Here is a 24,191-nt window from a genome sequence, read left to right as displayed (position 1 = left end):
TGCGACTAAGTAATTTCGGCGCGAGATGCAGCTCGCATTTGCCCATCGGAAAGATTCCTTGTTTCTGTAGAACAATTGTTGTGTTTTGGAGGATCAACCATGTTGATTTATTAAACCATATATATTTTTGAAAAATCATAACCGCGCCTTTCACTATTTGCACTTTAGGGTGCCCATAAGGTATTTTCAGCACATTCTGGCCAGCAAGTATAGCTTCGTTAAAGTGCAAAGATTTGTTTCTCATAGTATAACGGCGCCTGAATGTAGAGGGTACAGATTGTATGTTTTATATATTGTTTATGTCGAGTGTCTTTGTGCGTAAGCTATGGGGCGCACCACAAATTTCTTCCAGCAATGAAGCTGTTGGGACTTAGAATATATGTGTCTAATAGACAAGACAGCGCACTCCACGGTTTGCAAAGAAATAAAACTGAACACAATACAAGGATAGATGCCATTCGGGGCATCTCAATAAAATCGGAAATGGCAGAGATAACAACGAATCGTTGCACTGGCTCCACACAAACATAAAGACTACATCTATCCCAGCCATAGACTCAACGTCCTCACTAAGGAGTACCCATTACTTCCTACCGGAGCACCCTACATTAACGTTACAAGTACTGGAGGCAGATTCGGGCTGTGTATCCATCGGCAAGGAGAAACTGAAAGGCAACAAAGGTTTAGTAAGCAGTCACAACGAATAACGCTAAGTACAGACCAAGTTACCATGTTGATGCAGCAAGCACAACGCACCATTCTGGTAAATGCACTACTTGAAGACATAAAGCCAGTTCCACTTCGCAGCAGCACCATTGGCATTTACCTTACGTCCGCCACGGACCAATATCAATACCGCCTCCAAGCTGGCATGCACGACATGGCTGGCATACAGCACAGACCGAGAGCCGACAACCAAACCGCAGCAGCTCCCGGAATTAATAGACGTAAGCAAAGATTCAACACATACATACCATTCCATTACTTTAAACACTCATCATATGAAAGGTCATGTTTACGTACTCAGAAGTAAACCACACAAATAAGTAGTAAAGGAGCAAGCTCCAAAGAATTCTCTTCTGGAATAGTTAGTTCCAACAATGCACAAAAACGATGACACGACACTCCCAAGAATACATATACCGACAGTTGACCATTAACATTAATGTCTAAACGGCACTGCCGGTCGCCAAAATCGACACATGCAACTGTCCTCGAAATAATTAACAATCGCCAACGTCACACAAGCACTTTGCATTTGCGAAATTTGATCTTGACTTCGCCTCAACGGCCGGTCGTAGTGACCAATTTTAATGCTGATTCCGCAACTTCTGAATCAGGTGCGGATCGAAAAATCTCGCAATAAAAAGCCGAATGGCTGCTGATTCGACTAAGTCGGAAAACGAATTTTATTATAATGATGGTGCTTAGCCTAGGTGTGGGCGTGTGTCTTTTTTATGCACACAATCGATACCTCAAATTCATTCGATATCTGCTACATTTCAATTACATTTGTGGGTTTCTTATCATTCAGCTATTTACATAAACCCCGAAATATCGGTTGAGTAATTCAATTCTGTTTACAATACTACTAATTATAACAAGGTATTTACATAAATATTCTCCCGGCCATGAGGAATTAATGTAACTTTAACTTATATCAGCTTTCGGCGTCAACATACTCCCGGCCTTGGAAGCTCCTTCCAACAATCATCTCGTCAGTCTGATATCGGTAGTGGGCAAAGCTTGTGTATATTCCGCTTAAACAATCCCGCCTTTGTTTTCACCGTGACGACCCGAACAGCTCCGTCAGCGCCAGGATGAACTTCTTGGATTTGACCCAGTACCCATTGTCCTGGGGGAGTATTGTCTTCTCCAATAAGAACCAAGGTCCCGCGTTGTAGATTGTTGCACGTCGATGCCCATTTACTCCTTTCTTGCAATAAAGTTAAATACTCCAGCGACCAGCGTCGCCAGAATGAGTGATGCACCGCTACGATTCTCTTCCATCGATTCGTTACTGATAATTTCAGAATATCCTCATCGCATGCTTCGGTCATAGCGTTTAACGGACGTCCGATTAAGAAATGACCTGGCGTTAAGGCCTCCAAGTCATTTGGGTCTGAAGACAATGGACAGAGTGGCCGCGAATTCATAACGGCTTCAGCTTGTGCAATGGCCGTGGCGAGTTCCTCATAGTCGAGCGCCGTTCCATTAAAGCACCGCACCAACAGCTGCTTAGCCACCTTCACAGCGCTTTCCCAAAGCCCTCCAAAATGGGGCGAGCGAGGGGGTATAAAATGAAATTGAACCCCGAGGCTGCTGCATTGGTTTACGATTCGACGTTTGCCAGTTTCGTTCCACATACGATCAGTCAGCTCTTTTACTTCACGAGCTGCGCCAACAAAATTTGTGGCGTTGTCGCAAAATAGCTCTGCGCTGAGTCCACGGCGCGCAAAAAAAATTTGAGGGCGGCAATAAATGCATTTGTGCTAAGGTCCGACACGAGCTCCAGATGACAAGCCTTTGTCAGGAAGCATACAAAGACACACATATACATCTTGGTTGGACGTCGTCCTCTCTGGTGGAAATGCATCCAAAACGGGCCGGCGAAATCCAATCCTGCTCGTTGAAACGGATTCACACCCGTTTGTACTCTGCTCGCTGGCAGCGAGCCCATAATCTGGTTTGCCGCTACTGGGCGCTGGCGAAAGCATGCCAAGCAACTCCGCACTGTCTTGCGAGCTAGCTTTCGAGCATTAATGATCCAGTACCTTTGTCGCACAAAAGCGCATAATGCATGCGCTCCGGCATGCATATTAGTTCGATGTGTGTACTCAAATAAAGCGGTTATAACAATATGATTATTCGGCAATAAAATTGGGTGCTTTGTGTCAAATGGTACATTAGCTTGAGACAACCTGCCACCTACCCGAATAATTTCTATCCCGTCAATTACGTCTAGGAACGGATTGAGCGCTTGTATTTTCGCGGATCGAATAAGCTTGCCATCGTGCAATTTTACGATCTCTTCGTGAAAACTCAAACTTTGCAAATTAAATATTATGTAGTTTAATCCACCCTTTACTTCAAAGGCTGTCAGCGGCTTGGATTTAGCTAATTCAATTTTTGATATAACCCGACGCCAGCGACAAATATAGCCAAACACGCGAGTCAACTTAAACAAATCCCTTGCATATTTACATTTGCTAACGATATCCTCCACAAGCCTTTGGGGACTGGCTACTAATGTGAATTTAGAATTACGTTGCTCGGGAAGTGAATCAGAGCGATTCCAATGCACCGCGGGCCACTGATCTTCTGGCTGCTGCAAGAATTTAGGACCTTTCCACCACAGCGACGAGTTTCTCAATTCGCTCGTATGCAGACCACGAGACACTATGTCTGCTGGGTTAAGTTTCGATTCTATCTTAAACCATTCATCTATACTAGATAATTCGTGGATTAAAGCGACCCTATTTGCAACAAAGGTGGTCCATCGGCTAGAATGAGAGGCAATCCAATTAAGCACGATGGTAGAGTCTGTGAAATACCTGACGCTAGAAACATATCTAGGAACACACTTCTTAACCTTGGCCATCAGCTGGACCAAAAGTCTGGCGCCCTCAAGTTCTAAACGAGGTAGCGATGTGACACGAACTGGTGCTACCTTGGATTTTGCCGCCACCAAATTGACAGATATGGTTTCTAGCTTGTCTATAACCCGAGCGTATATGGCTGCCCCAAAGGCACGGCAGGACGCATCCGAAAATTCATAAAACTCAACCGTGTCTATTTCCCGTGAATTTGGGATGACAGCTCGAGGCAACGAACATTCGTGTATGAGTTTTAACTCGCTACGATATTTTTTCCACTGTATGGCATGACTGGGTGGCAAATCCTCGTCCCAACCCTGCTTCAATAGCCATAACTCTTGCATGAAAACTTTACCTAATATAATAATGGGGCTCAAAAACCCAAGCGGGTCAAATAATTGCGCTAGCTCCGATAATACTACGCGCTTAGTGACCACGTCCGAGCACTGCGCACCGTAACCGAATTGGAACTTGTCACTAGTCGACGCCCAACGTATCCCAAGCGTTTTTGCAGCGTCGGTAACTTTAAGTTCCAACGGCTCGGTGCTCTCATCATGAGAGGCAAATTTGAAATTAGAGCGCCATTTATGAAGTTCAAATCGCCCTAACTTTAACAACTCTGTCACTTGCTGTTTTAACTCTTTTAGCTCATTAATGGAGTCAGCTCCGCAGAGCATATCGTCCATGTAAAAGTTGCGCTTCACTGCTTCACTAGCTAAAGGATATTGATGACCAGCCTGCTCAGCTAAATAATATAAGCAGCGAACTGCCAGGAATGGTGCTGAATTTGTACCGTATGTTACAGTTTTCAGCCGCAGTGTCTTTACAGCTTCAGTACGCTCTTGTCGCCACAAAATTCACTGATAATTACAGTCACCAGATTCTACTAAGATTTGTCTATACATCTTTGAGATGTCAGCTGTAAGCGCATACTTGTAGAACCGGAAACGAGTGAGTATATCGAATAATTCCGGCTGCAAGGTAGGGCCTACTAACATGATATCGTTCAATGAGAGCCCATTGCTCGCCTTGCATGAAGCATCAAATACGACTCTTAATTTAGTCGTTGAGCTTTCTGGTCGAATTACTGGGTGGTGAGGCATCACGTATCTAACATTCTGTACCTGTTCAGACCCTACCTCCTCTAAATGATCCAGCATCCGATATTCTTCTATGAATTCTGTGTAACTCCTTTTGAGTTCTGGATTACGAATGAGTTTTCTTTCAAGGTTCAAAAACCTGGTGAGAGCAATACTATAAGACTCTCCTAATTCCTCTTTGGGTACTTTAAATGGCAGACGTACCACGAACCTATTAGCAGCTGTCCTTCTCACAGATGAGACAAACTGCGTTTCGCACGTCTGCTCAGCCTCTGTATACCTGTTTTCTGGCTGTGAAATCTCTTCACACTGCCAAAATCTTTGCACCAACTTGTGCAGTTTTCTTGTATCCTCTTGGTCGGAACTTGGTACTCGACTAACAATTAAGGCATTCCTTTCACTTGTTATACATTCACCTACAACAATCCAACCTAAAAGAGATTTTTGAAGTAATGGCTTATTGATGCCCATTTTAATTTGGCCTGCTACGATAAGCTTAAAGAACAAATTAACTCCGAGCAGCATAGATATTTCATTAGCTGAATCGAAGAAGGGATCTGCCAGCTTTACTTTTGATGGCACGAAAAAGCCTTCTGCTGACGCGCTTGTTGCCGGATTGTATCGCGTTATTTCCTGCAATACACTGAACTTGTCTGTAGCTACGAAATTTGTTGCCCTGGACTTGATGGTAGTCTGAACTTCACCTAAAATTCTCGACTTGGCATTTCCTATTCCATTTAGCGAGTATTGAACATCCTTTATATTGAGTTTCAACTGTGATGCCAAACTGGTGGTTATGAAATTCAACTGACTACCTGAATCTAGTACGCATCTGCTTTGCGAATATTTACCGTTAGAATTCTGCACAAGAACTACCGCCGTTGCCAAAAAGCTTGTTGTCCGACTTGTCAGTATCGCACTATGCAGTGAGCTAGGATTATCTTGCCTACTGACAGGACAATTGCTTGAACTTTCCACTTCCATTGCTGATCTATGAAGCAACTCATGATGTGGCTTGTTACAAGCCGAACAACGCTGCGCGCTGCAATCCTTTGTTTGATGACGCTTACTAAAACAGACAAGACATATTCCAAATTTTTTAACTTCGTAATATCTTTGCAACGGTGACAATGACTTAAACTTTGGGCACATCTTCAAGTGATGTGAACTCGAACAACTATAACAAAAGTTAGTTGCAGTATTTCCCAATGCAGCAGTTAGACTGGCCCTTTTGCTGTCACCCTTAGCATTTGATTTGGCAATGACTGCCTTTCTGACTTCTCGCCCGGCTAGATTAATTCCTCTATTGCATAAGAATTGTGCTAGCAGCTGCCAAGAAGGTAGCTTGGCGCAATCATATTCGCTCTCCCACTTCTCTAGTGTTTCATCGTCCAACTTGCTACGAACCAAATGGAACACGAGGGCCTCAAGAATTTCCCCTTCATTGCCTAGAGATCGAAGGGCTACAAGTTGCGAATTCACTGCATCTACCAAACTGCCAAGTGACTCTGCGTCTGCATTCTTAAGTCGACGAATATTGAATAGCTCACTCACATGCGATTGTACGATAATAGCTTTATTTTCAAAACGATCCCTAAGTAACTGTAAGGCCTTCCTATAGTTGACTGCAGATAATTCCAAGCACTCTATAGTTCTCAATGGGACAGCGCTTAGACATGACTTCAAATGAATAAACTTTGACAGCTCATCAATGTCATGGTCTGCCTCAATCAAGGTAGTGAATGCGTTGTACCAACTAGTCCACTCTGTATATTTGCCAGAGAATTCTGGCAGCTTCAACATTGGCAATTTACCTACTCGGGAAACTGCAGCACCATTTAGCAATGTTGAATTGGCCGCTGGATCTGTTCCGATTACTGAATGACGCCCCCTTTGTGTCAAGTAGCTTCAAATCTTCGCCTTTATATCACAATACATATCTTCTATAACTTGACGTGTTTCGTATTGGCTGGCATCTTCAATTTTTGTCTCAACTTGGCTCTGGATGTCACATAATTGCGTGAAAATTGATTCAACTAAGCTCAAGCGCGCCTCTAGCTCTGCTGCAGTCATTGACTGGCAATTGTTTATAACATAATCTTTATTACGATTAAGAGAATTCATTAAACTTTCGCGCGAAGAATAAAACTCCATGTCTTTCATGTTTCTTTTTGGAGCCATTTTATTTTTATTCAATTACCCCTCAATAATAATATTAATTAATATTAATATTATTATAATCTTAACCAGATTAATAGGAGCCACTAGAAATTTTGACTTTTTTATACAAACAAACAGCGAATTAGTCCCACTGTACCAACTGTACGAGCCTACAGACGAATATATGACCAAATTTAATGTTCGTGTAGGTATGTATTTATGTGCGTTTAATTATACCGCAACAACTCCTATCTACGCCAACAACAACAACAATGTTTGAGAGCAGCAACAGCTTCAGCTGTTCTAACTGTTTCTCAAGAAGAACAGCAAGAATTTCGTTGCCTTACTTTTGATGCTCTCAGTACATGTGCACTCAAGATCAATTCAAGGTTAAACGGTAAGTAGTTGCCGCTTGCATTTACGTATACATTCATATATATGTATGTATGTACAGCATATGTATATGAATTAACTTCGCGAATTTTTCACAACACGTGTCTCACCAATGTACCACTGTATGCCGCGTAAATATTTCAATTATATTTTACTTACAATATTTGAATAGTCAACACATCAAACTGAGAATATGTATATGCCGTGCAAAAATACTAGGAGCACCATGCAGAAAACTACTCACAGTCGAATGTTAGAGTTGAAGCTGCACTCCAATGTGCACCAGCATCCAATCTCCAGGCTGATATATGTCCAAATATGTTAGAGCTCCAACAATGAGCTCCAATCGGGTTAGAACTTTGTCCAAGAAGTCCCTGCTCGGGCGCCAAATGATTCCGCAACTTCTGAATCAGGTGCGGATCGAAAAATCTCGCAATAAAAAGCCGAATGGCTGCTGATTCGACTAAGTCGGAAAACGAATTTTATTATAATGATGGTGCTTAGCCTAGGTGTGGGCGTGTGTCTTTTTTATGCACACAATCGATACCTCAAATTCATTCGATATCTGCTACATTTCAATTACATTTGTGGGTTTCTTATCATTCAGCTATTTACATAAACCACGAAATATCGGTTGAGTAATTCAATTCTGTTTACAATACTACTAATTATAACAAGGTATTTACATAAATATTCTCCCGGCCATGAGGAATTAATGTAACTTTAACTTATATCAGCTTTCGGCGTCAACAAATGCATTAAACGAAATATTCGAGGCAGTCTCACAGAATACAAATGTTGACATGCATGTTTTGTTTCTAAGAATCAAATGCAATTGACAAACAATGTCTTTATATGATCCATGCATAGCCAACAGAGATTACGTAATTGCGAAAGATTCCGCAATTTGGGGGGGAGAATGTTGCGACGCGGCATAAACAGAGCCGGCAGTTCAGTGTACCTGCAGATTACATGAATCGACCATCCAGAGCGCATGAAGGTGTATATTAAGCACAAGAAATTGGACTGACAAGCCATATTCATGCACCATTCGTATTTATGTTTATTTTTTTCTGTTTAATCAAAGCATTGAAGCCGTGCATTCAGATAACACCTTAACAATACATTTTTACAATTATAAAATAGCCCAACCTCGAGCACTTCTGCGCGAGGATTAATAAGTTAGTGGTGGCTTATGCTTATCCAAATGTTTAAAAAAATCTTAATCGTTTCAGTCTTCGCAAAGGTCTGGCAGGAAGGAGTCCTCTTGCAAGCAAACTGCGATGCGTCAGAAGCCTGTCACTGTATCTACTTGTATGCGTTCCAATCTGCTCCTCCATGGTGAACAGATTTAGGTCTCGGTGAAGGGTCGAGCCGCGCACGTACTAGGGGCAGTTGGTAATTTGCCGCAATGCACGGTTTTGCAGGACCTGGATGCGCTTATAATTAGATTTTGCGGCGATCCCCCAAATTTGAATACCGTAGAGCCATATCGGAGCTATGCAGTGGGCATAGACAGCTCTTTTTGCTCTAAGTGGTATAGTGCTCCTTCTATTTATTAGCCATCGCAACTGTTGCATTTTTTGGCCACATTTTTTTACCGTAGCACTCAGATGTGGCCGAAAAGTAAGGGTAATGCCAAGGTATTTAGCTTGCGCTGGCTGTTTTAGGGTTACTCCCTCAAGCTGAATAGGAGGCGTGCAGGAAATTAGCATTTTCAGCGTGAAGCAGGGGTTAGAGGTTTTCATGGGATTGACCTTTAAATTCCATCTAGTGCACCAAGCTGCCAGTGTATTGAGATAGCTCTGTAGTCCATCTGCTGCTTCTCGGTGATTTTTCGAGTTATAAAGAACCGCAATGTCGTCCGCATATGTTGCAATTAAAGCCTTCGAGGGGTCCTCCATATGTTCTTCATTGGGTCTAGGTAAATCAGCAGTATACTATATAGCGAGTAGAGCAGTGGGCCAAGCACGCTGCTTTGCGGAACACCAGCCCTCATCTGGCAGGGGGCTGAGTAGGTGCCCCTGACACAGACCTTAAACTGCCTTCCATCCAAGTATGATCTTAATAGGGCGCGGGTAGAAGTTTCTTAATCTTGCACAGAAGACCGTCGTGCCAGACCCTATCCAACGCTTGCTGCATATCAATAAATACTGCATTGCAGTACTCAAGCTTGTCAAAGGCCTACAGGTTGTGCAGTGCTAATCTGTGAACCTGTTCCACGGTTACATGTCCCACTCGGAAGCCAAACTGATGGTCCGGTAAGATTTCGCAGTTCCTTAGGATTTCACCAATCCGATTGGCAACAAGCCTCTCATATACCTTAGATAAGGAAGGCAGGAGACTTATTGGACGATAAGACTCTGGATCGGTTTCTGGTTTGCCTGGCTTATGGATCATAAGAATTGCTGCCATCTTCCACTGCTGCGGGAAGGCTTGGACTCTAAGTATAGCGTTAAAAATTAACCCTACGTAAAGAAGCGCCCTAGTTGGCAGCGCCTTTAGTGTGGCATGACAAACCCTGTCGATACCAGGCGCTTTATTTTTTGGTAAGTTCTTGATTACCTCGGATATCTCTTCAATGCGGATTGGCTTAATGGGAAGGGACATCTGCAGGGCTGTCTGTAGGCTGTCATGGGTCTCACTGACCTGCTCCATCGTAGCAAAGTCATAAGGTGTGAAACGGGTCTCCAAATGGTGTGCGAATGCATGCAAGGGCACCTCCAGGACAGCGAACAGGAACCTGCCTAAAAGGTTGTCTTTTGAGCGACTTAGTGCATTTCCACAGGGAGTAGTTGGCATCAATGGTGTAGTCCATGGAAACCAGTTTTTGCTCGAAGAAATCGCTTCTGAGTTTCCTTAACAGGTTTCGCAGATTTTTTGCTGCCCGGTTCCACAGAATTCGGTCCCAGGGGTCTTGAGATCGAATTGCCCTTCTTCGGAGGCGTTGAAGCAGCAGCAGCCCTATGTATATTATCTGTTAATATATCTACTGTCATATTAATATCTTCACCAGAGTTCAGGACTGTGTTTAAATGAATAGATCTCTCTAGATGTTGCTTAAACGCAATTAAGTCAGTGCGCTTGGTGATGAGTCGAGGACTTGGACTGGTGTTCACCCCATCTGTTGCAATGGTAACGATAAGGGCCAGATGGTCGGAGTCTAGATCCCAACTCTGACTTATACCGGTTTGAGAATCCGGTATTCCATGATAAACTGCGAAGTAAATACATGTAGGCGTATGATTAAGCACATATGGATATCGTGTTGGGGATCCTGTAAAAAGAATTTTAGCCAAGTGTCGCGCATTCGAGTCACCACCAACTATGTACCTTTGGCCGCAGGCACGGAGTACGTCAATAAAGTGTCTTTCCTCAATTCTGTTTCTTGGGGGGCAGTAGATGGCGCTGCATACCAGGTCTCCTATATATGTACCAACCTTAATTGTTGACATTTGGATAGTGCGCGTTTCAATGACTTTTTGAGGGAAATGGCGAAGAGAGCGCCTCACCAATACAGCTGCTCCCCCGCCGCTGTGATTATTGCGCGATGGCTTGTACGCAGGATAGAAGGCATATCCGTATATTTTGATTATTTGCCCACGGTTGAGCCTGATCTCCGTTAGAAGGAGAATGAGAAGGAGAAACTTCTTTGGCTTTTTCTGAAATGCCGTTGACATTCCAGATTAGAATCGTTAGTGAATTCATTTTGATGATTCTGGGCTTGGAGAATTGAACTATCCCCAGTCCATTGCTTAATTTTGCTGGCCATTTCGAATAGCATATTTTCAAGTCTTTCTAAGCGTTGGCTGACTTGCTTGTTTTGCTGTTTTGTTCCTGTTGCTGCTGTTGTAGCCACAGGAGGAATTGCTGTTGCTGCTGATGTTGAAGTTGTTGTTGCCATTGCTGAAATTGTTGTTGCTGCTGCTGTAGCAAAGCATTAACATCAAGTGAGCTATGTTGCTGCTTATTCATATTCTGTTGCTTTAATAAATATTGCGTTTGAAGATTATGAAGGTGGCGCTGGGCAGGTCCACCGTGGCCTCTTGCTACATCAGCATATGTAACACCTATATTCGTTCTAGCAGTGCATGGGTCTAATTTGTTGCTTCGCTGTTTGATTATTAGGCCTCCTACTATCGGCAGGCAACAAAGAAGTTGACTGTTGCGGCCCGCTTGCGAATGTAGCTCTAAATGGATTTAAATGGCTCATCTTGTTTGTGTTTTTCACCGCCTTCGCAGGCCCAAATGATCGGCGAAGAAACTCCTGGTACCATTGGCAGCCTTTGTAGCTGGCCATGTGGCTTCCAGCACAGTGGATACAGGTAGGCGGTGCATCTTGAGGACGTATGCATTGTGAGGTGCTGTGATTTTGACCACATCTGGCGCAGTTTGGACGACGCCGACAGTATTTGGCTGTGTGGCCGTAATCCTGGCAGCGGAAACATTGAGCAATTTCGGTAGATTTTCGCATCCTTTCTATCCTTACTTTTTGGCGGCAAAGGGTATTAATTTGGTATATTTCATTAATTTTGACGCAGGGCTCTATATTAATGAAAAATATATTAAGTTTTTCATCTCGATTTCTCCTGGACCTGGGGTTGTGTATGTGAAGAGCTTCGTATCCCAATGATTTGAAGTTAGCAGTGATCTCAGTATTTAGGGTACTGTGATGGAGACACTTGACTACAATTCTGTTTGGCTTCTCCATCTTCATTTGATATGTATGGAATTCTATTCCAACGGTGTCCAAATGGTTAACAATATCCCTATATGTATCGCTGTCTATGGGGAACATTCTCACCGTATTCCCTTGACTAGCCTTAATGATAACTTTATCCAAATTAGTGACCTCCTCAATGAGCTCAAAAAGGTCATTAAGGTTGGCAACGTTTATCACAATTTGCGGTGACTTTGGGGGTCCCTTAGGCTGGTTGCGAGCATTAGTTACACTATGCTGTGTACAGTTGGCAGTATCACTTGTATCAATATGTTGGCGGCCAGCTGAGGAGGCATGAGTAGGAATTTCTGTTATGCCACTGGAGTTTTCATCCTCAACATCACTGCAAACATCCATGTCAAGAATTGCAAACCTGTTGTTTGAGTTTACATTATGACTTCTAGTCGGGGGTGGATGTGGGGTTAGGCTGCTGCTCAACCGTTTAGCTCTGGCGGTGGGAGACAAAGATTTGCCATTTTTCCTTTTAACTGCTCCCTGCTGTTGGGCATCCAGCAATCTTGTTGCAACGGCACTGATTATTGAAGCAGCATTGTCAGATGAGTGGTGGGAATTGAGATCATCATGATCATGAAGACTTGCCAAGCCAGCAACCGTGGTATAAGTGCGTTTTTCAACTGGCACTAGTGAGTGGTAATGTTGTAGTGGCCGTGCTGGTGTCTAGGCTGCACTCACTATAATTTCGTGTGTTAATTTTCCAGCAGCAGAAGGCATTTTTTTGTAATCAATCTGCCTACTTCTAATGTAATAGTCAGAAGAAATTTTTTCACTTTTTGGCATTTTTATATACACTTATTTGCAAATATATGCTGTCGATATTTATTTGTATTGCCCCTCTTGCAGGGAGCGAGGGGTAATGTTTTGCCCGATGGGCAGAGCGTGCCGTTTTTTCGCTCTACTCCTTACGTTTTTGGTATTAATCATATGCCGACACCGCACGAAACAGCGTCCGAAATTTGCGACATGTGCAAATTTTGCACACAGTATGGTACATTTTGTTTTTTTTTTTTGAAACTACCATTCGTAATAAGTTCATAAATTGCGAAAGGTCGCAATGTAAGGGGGGAGAATATTGCGACGCGAATGAGTATATGACATCTCATCAACGCGACGCAAACAGACATTCAATTAAATAGCTTGACAACACATATCATAAGTACACATAAACCTGTACACCCATATTGTACAACATAAGCAATAATACTAAGCATAAGACACATATTATTTTTTTATACAGCACTTATCCAGCATACGATCAACAATCAGATATAGGTCATAGTTCCGTGCACTGCACATATAAAGATATAGGTAAATCTAAGCTGACACCGGCATACTTAAGCTCACGATCAATGATTGTACATCATTATTGTGAAACCGCCAGCAGATTGGCTGACGTAGCTGAGCGGGGTCAACCTACATTCGATTAAGAAGTATTGGGTAATGGCCAATACATAGAAACAGTAAATGTAAATAGTCATAAGCTAGTTGTAAGCATGGCTATATAAGCAATGAATTGTTAAAATAAAATCAGTACAAATGTATGCAAATTATCAACGAACGGCCTGTTACTTTGGGCCAATGCGGGAACCGCTGACCTTTATCACGCCGACTACCACGTTGAACTACATGAATTGCCATTCGGTATCCTTAGTCACTGCAAACATCCTGCGTCGTTTCACTCAAGTGCAACCAGGACAAACGATGCTACTCGCACCTACTGGACCACGAGGGTCCACTGAAGCAGCAGCACCACAAGTGCCTTTAATTAAACGGACCACGAGGGTCCACCCAAAAATCAAATCGGACCACTGGGATGCGAATAAACAATATTATTATAAGTCGTATTAAAATATATTTCCGGTTTCCATACACATGAAGTTACATACTAAACTTAAAAACTAGACTTACAACTACGCCTTATGCGCCTACATCCATCTCGCTCGTAACGACCCCCTGCGTGTCGCAGCATCCAGCTAGAGCGTCATTACAAAGGGAGAAAAAGATCGTATTGAGTTGCAGGTTTTGTTTAGTTTAATTGAGTCACTAGTTGGAAATTAAATATGGTTAGTTATTCTGATGTGGGGCGCCAGCCAATGGGCATAACAAGGGGATCACGTGTAACCACCAAGCCAGTTGGTACGCGCCGTAATTGTGATACACCACCGGTAGTGCGAATATTCCCTCCTCGCGACGGCTGGAACTAGGCCCTTGGTACGGTCAAGTTTCTGCCAGGTGGCGCTTACTAATAGTAGTCGGCGAGAGCTGAAAACTGTATAAAATGGATGGTGCTCAGTCTCTACTAATGCGAACTAATACCGGATCTTGCCATAAACCAAACGGTCGTAGACGTGACCGTCACTAGGATGGACACTTTTAGCAACTCCCATCCCATCACCGTGAGTGCAAGTGGAGACAACACGACATCTGGGGAGAATCAGATCCCCTCCACTTGGAAGGCGAATCAGCTAAGCCAAGCTACCAAGCCAGCCATCGGAGGGGCGGTTTCCACCAAAACCAAAAACGTCGTTTGAAGTCAAGAGATGTGCAGCAAACCCACTGAAAAAAAACCTCACCTCCAGAGACGTCACCAGGAGGCCGACAGGACAGTGGTGAGATTTCTGCAAATTAATCTCAACCACTGCAAAGCAGAATTTGATGTTCTACTACTCCTTCTATGCCAAGACGAAGTCGATTCGGGAGCCTTGGATCTAGGGGAAAAGTTTATATATTGATGACACAGCAGTATGATCTGATAACAGCGAAAAGAACAGGCAAGACCTACACCAACATTCTAACCGACAAAAACATAAACATTTTTCTGTTACTTAGTTTTAGCGCTGGCGAGAACACAACGGCATGCATATAGGCAAAGCCAAAGCCTCTGAGAGTATGCTTCGCATGTTGTTCTCTGTTCTCTCAAAAACTCTATCAGTATCAGTATTGAAAAGTCTCTCAATACTGCATTCCTAAACTGGTAAGACAGATCCTTACCACGCAGTCTATCAAGGCTACGATGGGGTCGTCCATGGTATCCAGATTCGTAAGTTTTGGAACTACTCAGGGCGGCGTTCCCTCACCCTTCCTGTAAAACCTGGCGGTCAACACACTTCTACAATCCTTAGAAGGAAAGGAATAGAGATGTCGCGCAGTATCCTACGCAGATAATATGACCATCTTCATTTCGGGTAAATTTCCTCAAACCCTGTGCGAGCGCATTTCCGATGCCTTAAATGGCAAAACAGATCTGTTGCTATTCACAAGGAAATTTCAATTTCCTTCAAGAACTCAGCCAAATATCTGGGTTTGATACTAAATAGGAAGCTAGACTGAAATCTGAACATCGAAGACCGAGTGTTAAAAGCCACAATTGCGCTCAATATCTGTAGGACATCCATTCAACTGAAATGGGACATGGCTCCCTAAGTAGTCCATTGGCTACATAATGCAATAATCACACCTATACTCTTATATTGGCCCTCTATATGGTGGCCATCACTAACAAAAAACTCGTCTCCCATAGACTAAATAAAGTTTAACGACAGGCTGATCTAATGATTTCGGGTGCATTACTCCGAGTGACGCCCTAGGTGCGATTCTGGGAATACTCCTAATACATCTTATGGAGAAGATGAACGCCACGCTGGCGGCTTTTTTCATGAGATAAACCAACCAATGGTCAGAGGACTATTTTGGTCATGCAAAAATTCTTGTGGAAATAACATTATTCCCTTGGGTTTCTCACCCAAAGGGTTGTATTCCTGTATCTATACTACTATGCATGCTAGTTCACATACTTAAAAAAAGGCTCCAACGTAGAATTTCGTAAAAATTATTATTCTAATAAATAAAATGAAACTCATTGATAAATATTCTTCCTCATTTCAATATTTATAGTTTTTCTAAACGTTTTTTTCTTGCATAAAAGGTTGCTTTCCAATATAATATATAAAAACATTTTAAACGAAATAGATCATTAAATGTTTGTTTTCAATGTAAAAAATAAAAAACTTGGCAGCCCTCCGCTACAGATTTTCTTTCATACTGTCCACATTTCAAAGGCATTTATAAATGACTACTTTCACTTTATTTATTTCATCCAAACGGTCAGTTATTAGCGAAACAATCAAGTTCACTCTTCTTCTTCTTCTTCATATAACTCAGTGCTGAAAGTTTGTCTGGGTACAGGGTATGTCAATGTCGAGCTTGCTCGACTGTAGCGTTTTCTATTATTAATTCTTGTTCCTCGAGCTTTAGACTTTTTGTGGCAGCTATCCAATAAGTATTTTATGAAAATTCGACCAATTGTAAATTGTATTAGTTAAAGTAGTTCAGAAGGTTTATTGGCGTAATATAATATTTGGAATGACTATCAGCCGTGGCTATTGAGTGCTTTAGATATTTTGTCCAGCAGATCCATCACAGACCCTGTATTTCGTGTACCGAAACAATAAGAAATCGGCCAAGCAACACCAAGTGCACATGTGGCACAAACAAATTTTCCACAGATTCAAAACGCAAACTCTGCACCCACGCAAGCGAAGTGAAAACGAAGATACCACACAAGCGCAACAATGTTCCAAATTGCAGACGCTGCACATGCGCCTGCTAAATGCAAACGCAGACACTATGCCCGTATGGCAGAGAGTTCAAAGCACTAGCAAAAAGTATATGTACACTATACCACTATTTAAGATCAAATTTTGTTCAATAAAGATTAGTGCGCTACTTTCATTACGCTAAGTGTTGATTCGAAATATCAGAAAAGTCTCATTTATCAGTCAGCCAAACTTACGCTCAATCAGGGTATAAGTGTTTCGGAAATCCAAGTGTCCCTTTATACTAAAACTGACCAAAGTGCAACTATCCAGGAGCTAGAATCCTACAGCTGTGCTACAGCTCGATCAAGTGAATTTTCCACATAACGGACTGAAGTGCTGTTTATCAGCACAGCCACGTTCCTTCAAATTCACTGAAAATAACTCACTTCCATAAACTAAATGTTGTTGAACAGTTAGCCAGAACACATAGAAAAATATTCCGGCTTTAACATAAAATTCGCTAACAATCCTTCAAGGATTTCTAACGAGAATTAAAATTGACCCCGACGTGATCTTTGATAAGGGGTCACTATCACTGAGCGCGCAACTCATATAACCGAAGTTAACAAGATGTCGGAACTCGATAATCCACCAACTGTCTCATAACTAATTATAAGAAAGATGGCTGAGAACGCAAATCAAAGCCAGCGTACCACCCAAATCTCGCTAGTCGACTGCAAGGAATTGGAAAAGGGCCACAGCGTTCTAACAATATCGGATGAGTTACCAGCTGGCCAAGAATACTTTCTGTTCTACGAGCACACTCGGAAGCAAAGCCAGAGGTATTTAAAACTGTTTCTGCAGCCGCCGGCTAGAGCATCGAGTCGCGAACCCGAGGTGAAGACACCAGGAAATGAGCCACGTGTCTATCCGACACCTTCAACCATCCCAGGAACGGGACTTACAAACTTAGCTGCCCTGGAAGCGGAAAGGATACGAGGGTACCGCACCTGACGCCGCAAGTAACCAAATACAGCATCGTTAGCTCAACACCGACTGGAAGACCCCGGAGAGCCGAGGCTTCACCATAAATTTCAATTACATCGTTCTATGGACGCTACTTAAACTGGTCAGCTTTCAACGATCTCTTCCAAGCACTTGGAAAAAAGGAAATGACCACCAACTCATTCGTTCACTCTAGAATACCAGAAGACAACTCCGACGAGCGGCTGGTGCTGCTTGCCACAGCGTGAGTAAAAATATTGGCCAGCAAAATGGACTTTGAATCAAAAGTGATATCCAATCGCCTAGCGTAAGCTCCGACATTATGGCACGAAAAACTACCACCCGGCTGATGGGAATTGGCAGGTGCAATCAACTAGTATCCGAGTCAGTTTCAAGATTACATCGATGGTCGGTGCATTCACCACACACGTGGAGGCTTTAGTACTCGGAACCATTGAACCTAACCAACCGGCAATCACAATGAAGCCGGAGAAGAGTTCTATTAACCACTCATGAAGCCTCATCAATTGAGGCCGACGGCGCAGAACACCGCGCTAAGATAGATAATAACAAGAATAGTTGAGCCCATGGAAGATACCAACAACAGCTTGTGTGGCACTTATGGAACAATTCTGGCAGCTAGATACGGTGTCGGAAGACAAACAAGCCCGGACAAGCACCGAACCAGAATGCTAACAGCATTTTCTTGACCATTTGGTAGAAGCTCCTAATGGCCAGATCAGTGGGGCCTTTCCATTCTAGGACCATCCCAAAAAGATTATTAGGGATAATTATTTTTACCTTTTAAAGCACCCTTAAATTGGTGTATTATTGATTAGTGCATTTTATGCCTATTTTGTTTATTTTATAATTTTATCGTGTCAGCGTCCTACTCTGAACATTAAATGTACAAGAGTAAATTAGGCTTGCGCGAGCTGAAAAATGTAACAGGCAGAAGCAGGCGTGGCAGATCCCTCAAAGTATATATATTCTTGATCAGCATGACAAGACGAGTCGATCTAGCCCTGTCTGTTTTTCGGTCTGCCCGCCTGGCTGTCCGTCCGTATGTACACCTGTATCTCAGAGACAATAAGAGCTAAAGACACCAAATTTTGCACAAAGATGCCTTATGTGTGTACGCTGTGCAAGGTTGTTTTATTTTTATGTTTTTTCAAATTTTGCTTCTGACTTGTTTGTCACCTTCTTTCAATCAACCTTATTGCATTTCTTCTTCCCACTGTATTTACGCTCCCATTATTACTGATAGTTGTCTACTTTCCACTATAAAGACTTCAAAATCCTTTTACTTTCCTGGGGAAGACAATCTTCCCAGTTGTGTACTCAAGGAGTGTTTTAGTTCCCTTTTACAACCATTACTTAAACTCTTTAATCTGTCGCTTGATTCTTCAATATTTGTATATATACAAGTACTTGTATATGTAGAAAATCTTGTACAATTCCTTTGTGTAAAAAGGGTGGTAAGTCTGATATTTCAAACTACTTACAGAGGAATTGGAAAGTTTTCTGCCATACTAGAATGATTTGAAAAAATTGCTTGCAGCACCTCTGCAAATCTATCATATCTTCTGCTCAACATGGATTCCTAAAGAGACGGTCTACCACGAAAAATTTGCTGGAATTTACTTCTTTGGTAAATGAAGCGTTCACTCTAAAAATGCAGACTGATGTCATTTACACTGACTTCAGCAAAGCATTTGACTCTGTAAACCATGATCTTCTACTTTTTAAGCTTAGTCGTATAGGATTTCCCTCCGTTTTTTTTTTGCGATGGATTTCGTCCCATTTAAAAAACAGGACCCAACGAATTTTGCTCAGGTCACATATCTCTAAGCGCATTTTTGCATCATCAGGTATACCTCAAGGTAGTCACCTTGGCTCTTTATTTTTTACGTTATTTCTTAATGACCTTCCCTCTATGTTCACAAAAGTTGACATACTCTTAGTCACCAGCGACTGATAGTTTTTTCCCTGTGCAAGATATTCATAAAAGTGAACAAGAGCTTAGAAAATAGCATAGGGAACAAGAGCAGTAGGTAGGCTAAGTCGCAAGTTGGAAATAGTTTGCGACATCTGGTAATAAATAGTTGTGAGCTGTATAGCAATAAACTGTTTACAATTTTTGGTCCCTCGAGCAAGGAAAACCGGCGAGGTTGTGATAACACAGGCCACAGGCTGGGTAAAAGCAGCTTCAGAAACAAAAGACAAAAGCAAAAGAAAGGCCATCGCCTTTAAAGAAGAAGTTTTACCATGCCGAGTGAACGCCACAGAAGCGGCGAAAGCCAAGCCTCTACAAGGTTAGACCGACCAAAAGACGAAGAAAGCCAAGCCTCTACAAGGCTGGACCATCAAAGAAGAAACATCAACACCAAACCTCTACCCAAAAAGGGTTTGGGCCGCAGAAGCATCAGAAGCTTGGCCCCTAAAAGGTTTGGGTCAGAGGTCATTAAAACTCCTGCAAAGTTTTGAGCGACGCAAAGAAAAAGACACCATTTTGGCCATACCGCCTACAAGGTTTGGACCAAAAGAAAACATGAGACAACGGTACAGTCGAGCAAGCCCGACAGTGAAATACCCTGTACCCAGGCTAACTTCCGTCACGGAGGTATATGGGCTTCTAGCAGAAGCAAAAAGAGGATGAAGAAGGGCGAACTTGTTGCTGCAGTTTGTGGGGGTTGTACTGTAGAGAATTTGTTTCGCTAATAACTTTTCTTAGCATTAACCGATTTAGATGAAATTTGAAACAAAAGTAGATTATTATGTATAAATTTTGCGGAAAGTTTGGTTTAGGTAACTTTTAAAATGTGGACGGTATTGACGAAATTCCAAAAAAAAAAAAATAAACTCGTCCTTTCTCGGATCTAGGAGAATCTGGATACCAAATTTGGTTATTCTAGTTTTTATAGTTTCTGAGATCCTTGAGTTCATCCAGATGGACAGACATGTCTAGATCAATTTCTCTCGTCATGCTGATTTAGAATATATATACTTTATAGGGTCGGAGATGCTTCCTTCTACATGTTACATACTTTGCATAAACCTGATATACCCTTTTTACCCTACGGGTACAGGGTATAAAAATAACAATTAAGAACTTGATGAAAAAAAACTGTTAAGGAAAGTACATAAATAAAAAATGTTATTTAAAAAATAATAATAATAGTGTCAAGATGGTGGTCACTAGGGACCAGTTAAAGGATCTTTTGATTGAAAAACAGCAATATGTAATGATATATTTACAAGGTGTTTTCCAAAGTAAACAGGACTTTTTAAAAAAGATAACAGAACAAATGGTTTTTTCGGCAAAATCAATTTATTTTATACAAAATTCTGCTTCAATACAGCTTTTTGCACGATCCAAAAGCATGTCGAACGAGTGTTTTAGCTCGTTTGCCGGTATGGCTGCGAGTATGCCGGTGCAAGCCTTTTGAATAAACTCTACGTCTGCATAACGCTTTCCTTTCATGGGCAAATGCATTTTTCCGAAAAGGTAGAAGTCGCACGGTGCCATATCAGGTGAATACGGTGAGTGGTTAATGATGATGAGATGACGGGGCATTATCGTGCAACAAACGCCAACTTTCATCTTCGCGATATTCGGGCCGAACACGTCGAATACGGCGCACCAAACGCTTCAAAACTCCAAGGTAGAACACCGCATTAACGCTTTGGCCGGGTGGAACAAACTCTTTGTGGGCAATACCCTTGGAATCATAAAAACAAATCAGCATTGTCTTCACTTTAGACTTCTCCATGCGCGATTTTTTGGGTTTCGGCTCGTCCGGTGCCTTCCATTCAGCACTCTGGCGTTTCGTTTCGGGATCATATTGGAAACAACACGTTGCGCACCAGTCACAATATTGTAAAGGAAGTTTTTGCCCTTTTTGACCTTTTTGATGTCCCTCGAATGTTGGATTCTGGGCAATTTTTGGTCGTCAGTCAATTTGTGCGGAACAAACCGTGCACACACCTTTCGTAAGCCCAAATGTTCGGTAAAAATGCGATAAATCGATGTTTTGGGGATCAATTCAATTCAATAAATTCCATTTCCACCAATTTCGGCTAATTTTTGATGAATTCACGCACAGTTTCCATGGAATTTTCGGTGATCACGAATTTTGATTGGCCCACATGTTGATCGTCAGTTATGTCCTCACGACCACTTTGAAAACGTTGAAACCACTCGTGCACTGTGCTACGGGATAGGCAATAATCGCCATAAACTTGTTCCATCAATTGAAACGTTTTGGTAAAAGTTTTACCAATTTTAAAACAAAATTTAATGTTGGCTCTTTGTTCGAAGCTCATTTTCGCACCGATAACACAAACATACTGACACTTAAAACGCAATAGCTTCACTTCCAACCGATGAAATGTCATGAAATTGTCACTGGACAATCAATAAAGATAAAGCAGATTGTAACGCACCAGTCGACATATAGATAGCGCCACTAGGGGGTGCTACATTCAAAAAGTCCTGTTTACTTCGGAAGGGACCTTGTATATATATAAAACAGTTTGTCCTGACTGACTGATTGATGATCAACGCACAGCCCAAACGGTAAGAGCTAGGAAGCTGAAATTTGGACTCAAGTATCCTTTCATAATATGGGAGTTTTCCTGTAAAAAAAATGTTGGGGCACAAAAGGAAACCGCGTCAACAGCCAAAGTTTGTTCGAAAAATCCACATTTTTCAACTGATTGACCACAAACGTGGTTTCTAAAATCAATAAAAGCAAACAAATAAAACTGCATACATTTTTGAAATTGGTCTTGGAGCTTGAATTATTGGGGTTTTTATATTTCTTCACTTTTTATAGCCTGTACCCAAAGGGTGAAAGGCTATACTAGTTTTGTGCGAATGTATGTAACAGGGAGAAGGAGGCGTGGCAGACCCCACAAAGTATATATATTCTTGATCAGGGTGATTTAGCCATGTCCGTCCATTACCAAATTTTATATATATTACCAAACTTGGTATCCAGGTTCCCCTAAGCCCTAGGCAAGTCAAGTTTATTTTTTAATTCTGATACACCCCCCCCCCCCCCCCCCCCCCCACTCCACCGCAATTCGTGCTTTTTTGTATAACTTCCGTAATTCTTGGAATTTTGAAATCAGTAGTAGTTACGTCCAGTTAGTGCTTACGTGTCCGTATGCCAAGTTTCAGCATGATAGGTCAATTCTGAAGAAAGTTATAGCCATAAATAAAATCGCTGCCCATGCTCTGCTTGCAGCGCTGCCAGCAGCTGTTGTTGTTGTTGCTGCTTTGGTTCAACTTTGTGCTACATACATATACGTATATAAACACGCATAGACACGTGATGTAAATGTAAAACAGTACATAAACATGTCTTCTATATATGTATTACAAAAAATTTTCTTAATCTCTATATATATAAAACAGTTTGTCCTGACTGACTGACTGACTAATTGGAAAATACGAGCTCCAAAGAGGGGAAAACGAGCTCCAACGTTTGTATGAAAATTCTACAATTTTTATCCGATTAACTTCAAACTTAGATTGTATATTCTCAAAAAGAATACAAAAACAAAATCTGTATGCTTGGATTTTCAATATTTTTCCTGCGGCCTGAATAGTAATGATTTTCCGGTGGAAAATTCGGTAAACGAAAAGCTATGTGCAATCAACGCACAGCCCAAACGGTAAGAGCTAGGAGGCTGAAAATTGGACACATGTTGTCTTCAGTGGTGTAGGTGAGCACTAAGAAGCGGTTTTGGAAAATTCGAACGCCAAAGGGGGGAAAACGGGCTCCAACGTTTGTATGAAAAATCTACAATTTTTATCCGATTAACTTCAAACTTAGTTTGTATGTTCTCAAAAAGAATACAAAAACAAAAACTGTATGCTTGGATTTTCAGTATTTTTCCTGCGGCCTGAATAGTAATGATTTTCCGGTGGAAAATTCGGTAAACGAAAAGCTATGTGCAATCAACGCACAGCCCAAACGGTAAGAGCTAGGAGGCTGAAAATTGGACACATGTTGTCTTCAGTGGTGTAGGTGAGCACTAAGAAGCGGTTTTGGAAAATTCGAACGCCAAAGGGGGGAAAACGGGCTCCAACGTTTGTATGAAAATCTACAATTTTCATCCAATTAACTTCAAACTTAGTTTGTATACTCTCAAAAAGAATACAAGAATACTGTATACTTGGTTTTTCACCATTTTTCCTGGGGCATGAAAAAGGGGGGGTTTTCCGTGGAAAAATTGAAACACAATCAACATCCCACAGCCCAAACGGTAAAAGCTAGGAAACTGAAATTTGGGCTCAAGTATCCTATCATGGTGTAGATGCGCACTAAGAAGGGTTTTTGGAAATTCGAGCTTCAAAGGGGGGGAAAGTAGCTCCAAAGTTTGTTTGAAAATTCTGCATTTCTGAATCGATCAACTTTAAATTCGGTTTTTATAATCTATAAAAGAATACAAACAAAACTGCATACTCGGTTTTTCGAAATTTGTGTTGGAGCTTGCATTATTGGGGTTTTAATATTTATTCATTTTTTCAAATGAAAAGTTTGTGTTATAAATTTTGTCCGATCGATTTCAAATTTGGGTATTATATTACCCAAACGTAACTAAAATTACAACTTTGCATTTAACGATTTTTAAAATATGCATTTTACAA

At 41.8% G+C, this 24,191-nt stretch overlaps 1 protein-coding gene across 1 annotated transcript; it reads right to left on the bottom strand.

The window, feature by feature from the left end:
* Nucleotides 1–2,332: 2,332 nt before the first annotated feature.
* On the bottom strand, nucleotides 2,333–4,289 carry LOC115628198. Its single transcript, XM_030524193.1, has 2 exons — nucleotides 3,555–4,289; nucleotides 2,333–3,503 (listed from the first exon to the last, which is right to left on the bottom strand). Exons 1-2 carry the CDS (start codon nucleotides 4,280–4,282, stop codon nucleotides 2,384–2,386), a joined length of 1,848 nt encoding a protein of 615 aa, XP_030380053.1. The 5' UTR covers nucleotides 4,283–4,289; the 3' UTR covers nucleotides 2,333–2,383.
* Between the last annotated feature and the right edge of the window lie 19,902 nt (nucleotides 4,290–24,191).

This window comes from Scaptodrosophila lebanonensis, unplaced genomic scaffold (assembly GCF_003285725.1).
Source record: "Scaptodrosophila lebanonensis strain 11010-0011.00,11010-0021.00 unplaced genomic scaffold, SlebRS2 tig00000112-arrow-arrow-pilon, whole genome shotgun sequence".
Lineage (NCBI taxonomy): Eukaryota > Metazoa > Arthropoda > Insecta > Diptera > Drosophilidae > Scaptodrosophila > Scaptodrosophila lebanonensis.
Note: the sequence above shows the minus strand (reverse complement) of the source record. Positions and strands in the feature narration are given on the sequence as shown.

Excerpts from the sequence above, each read along its gene's own strand:
- LOC115628198 (XM_030524193.1), bottom strand. The coding sequence starts at position 4,282 with ATGGACGATATGCTCTGCGGAGCTGACTCCATTAATGAGCTAAAAGAG. Across the intron at positions 3,504-3,554 it reads AGATATGTTTCTAGCGTCAG|CCGATGGACCACCTTTGTTG; the intron begins GTATTTCACAGA and ends CTCTCATTCTAG.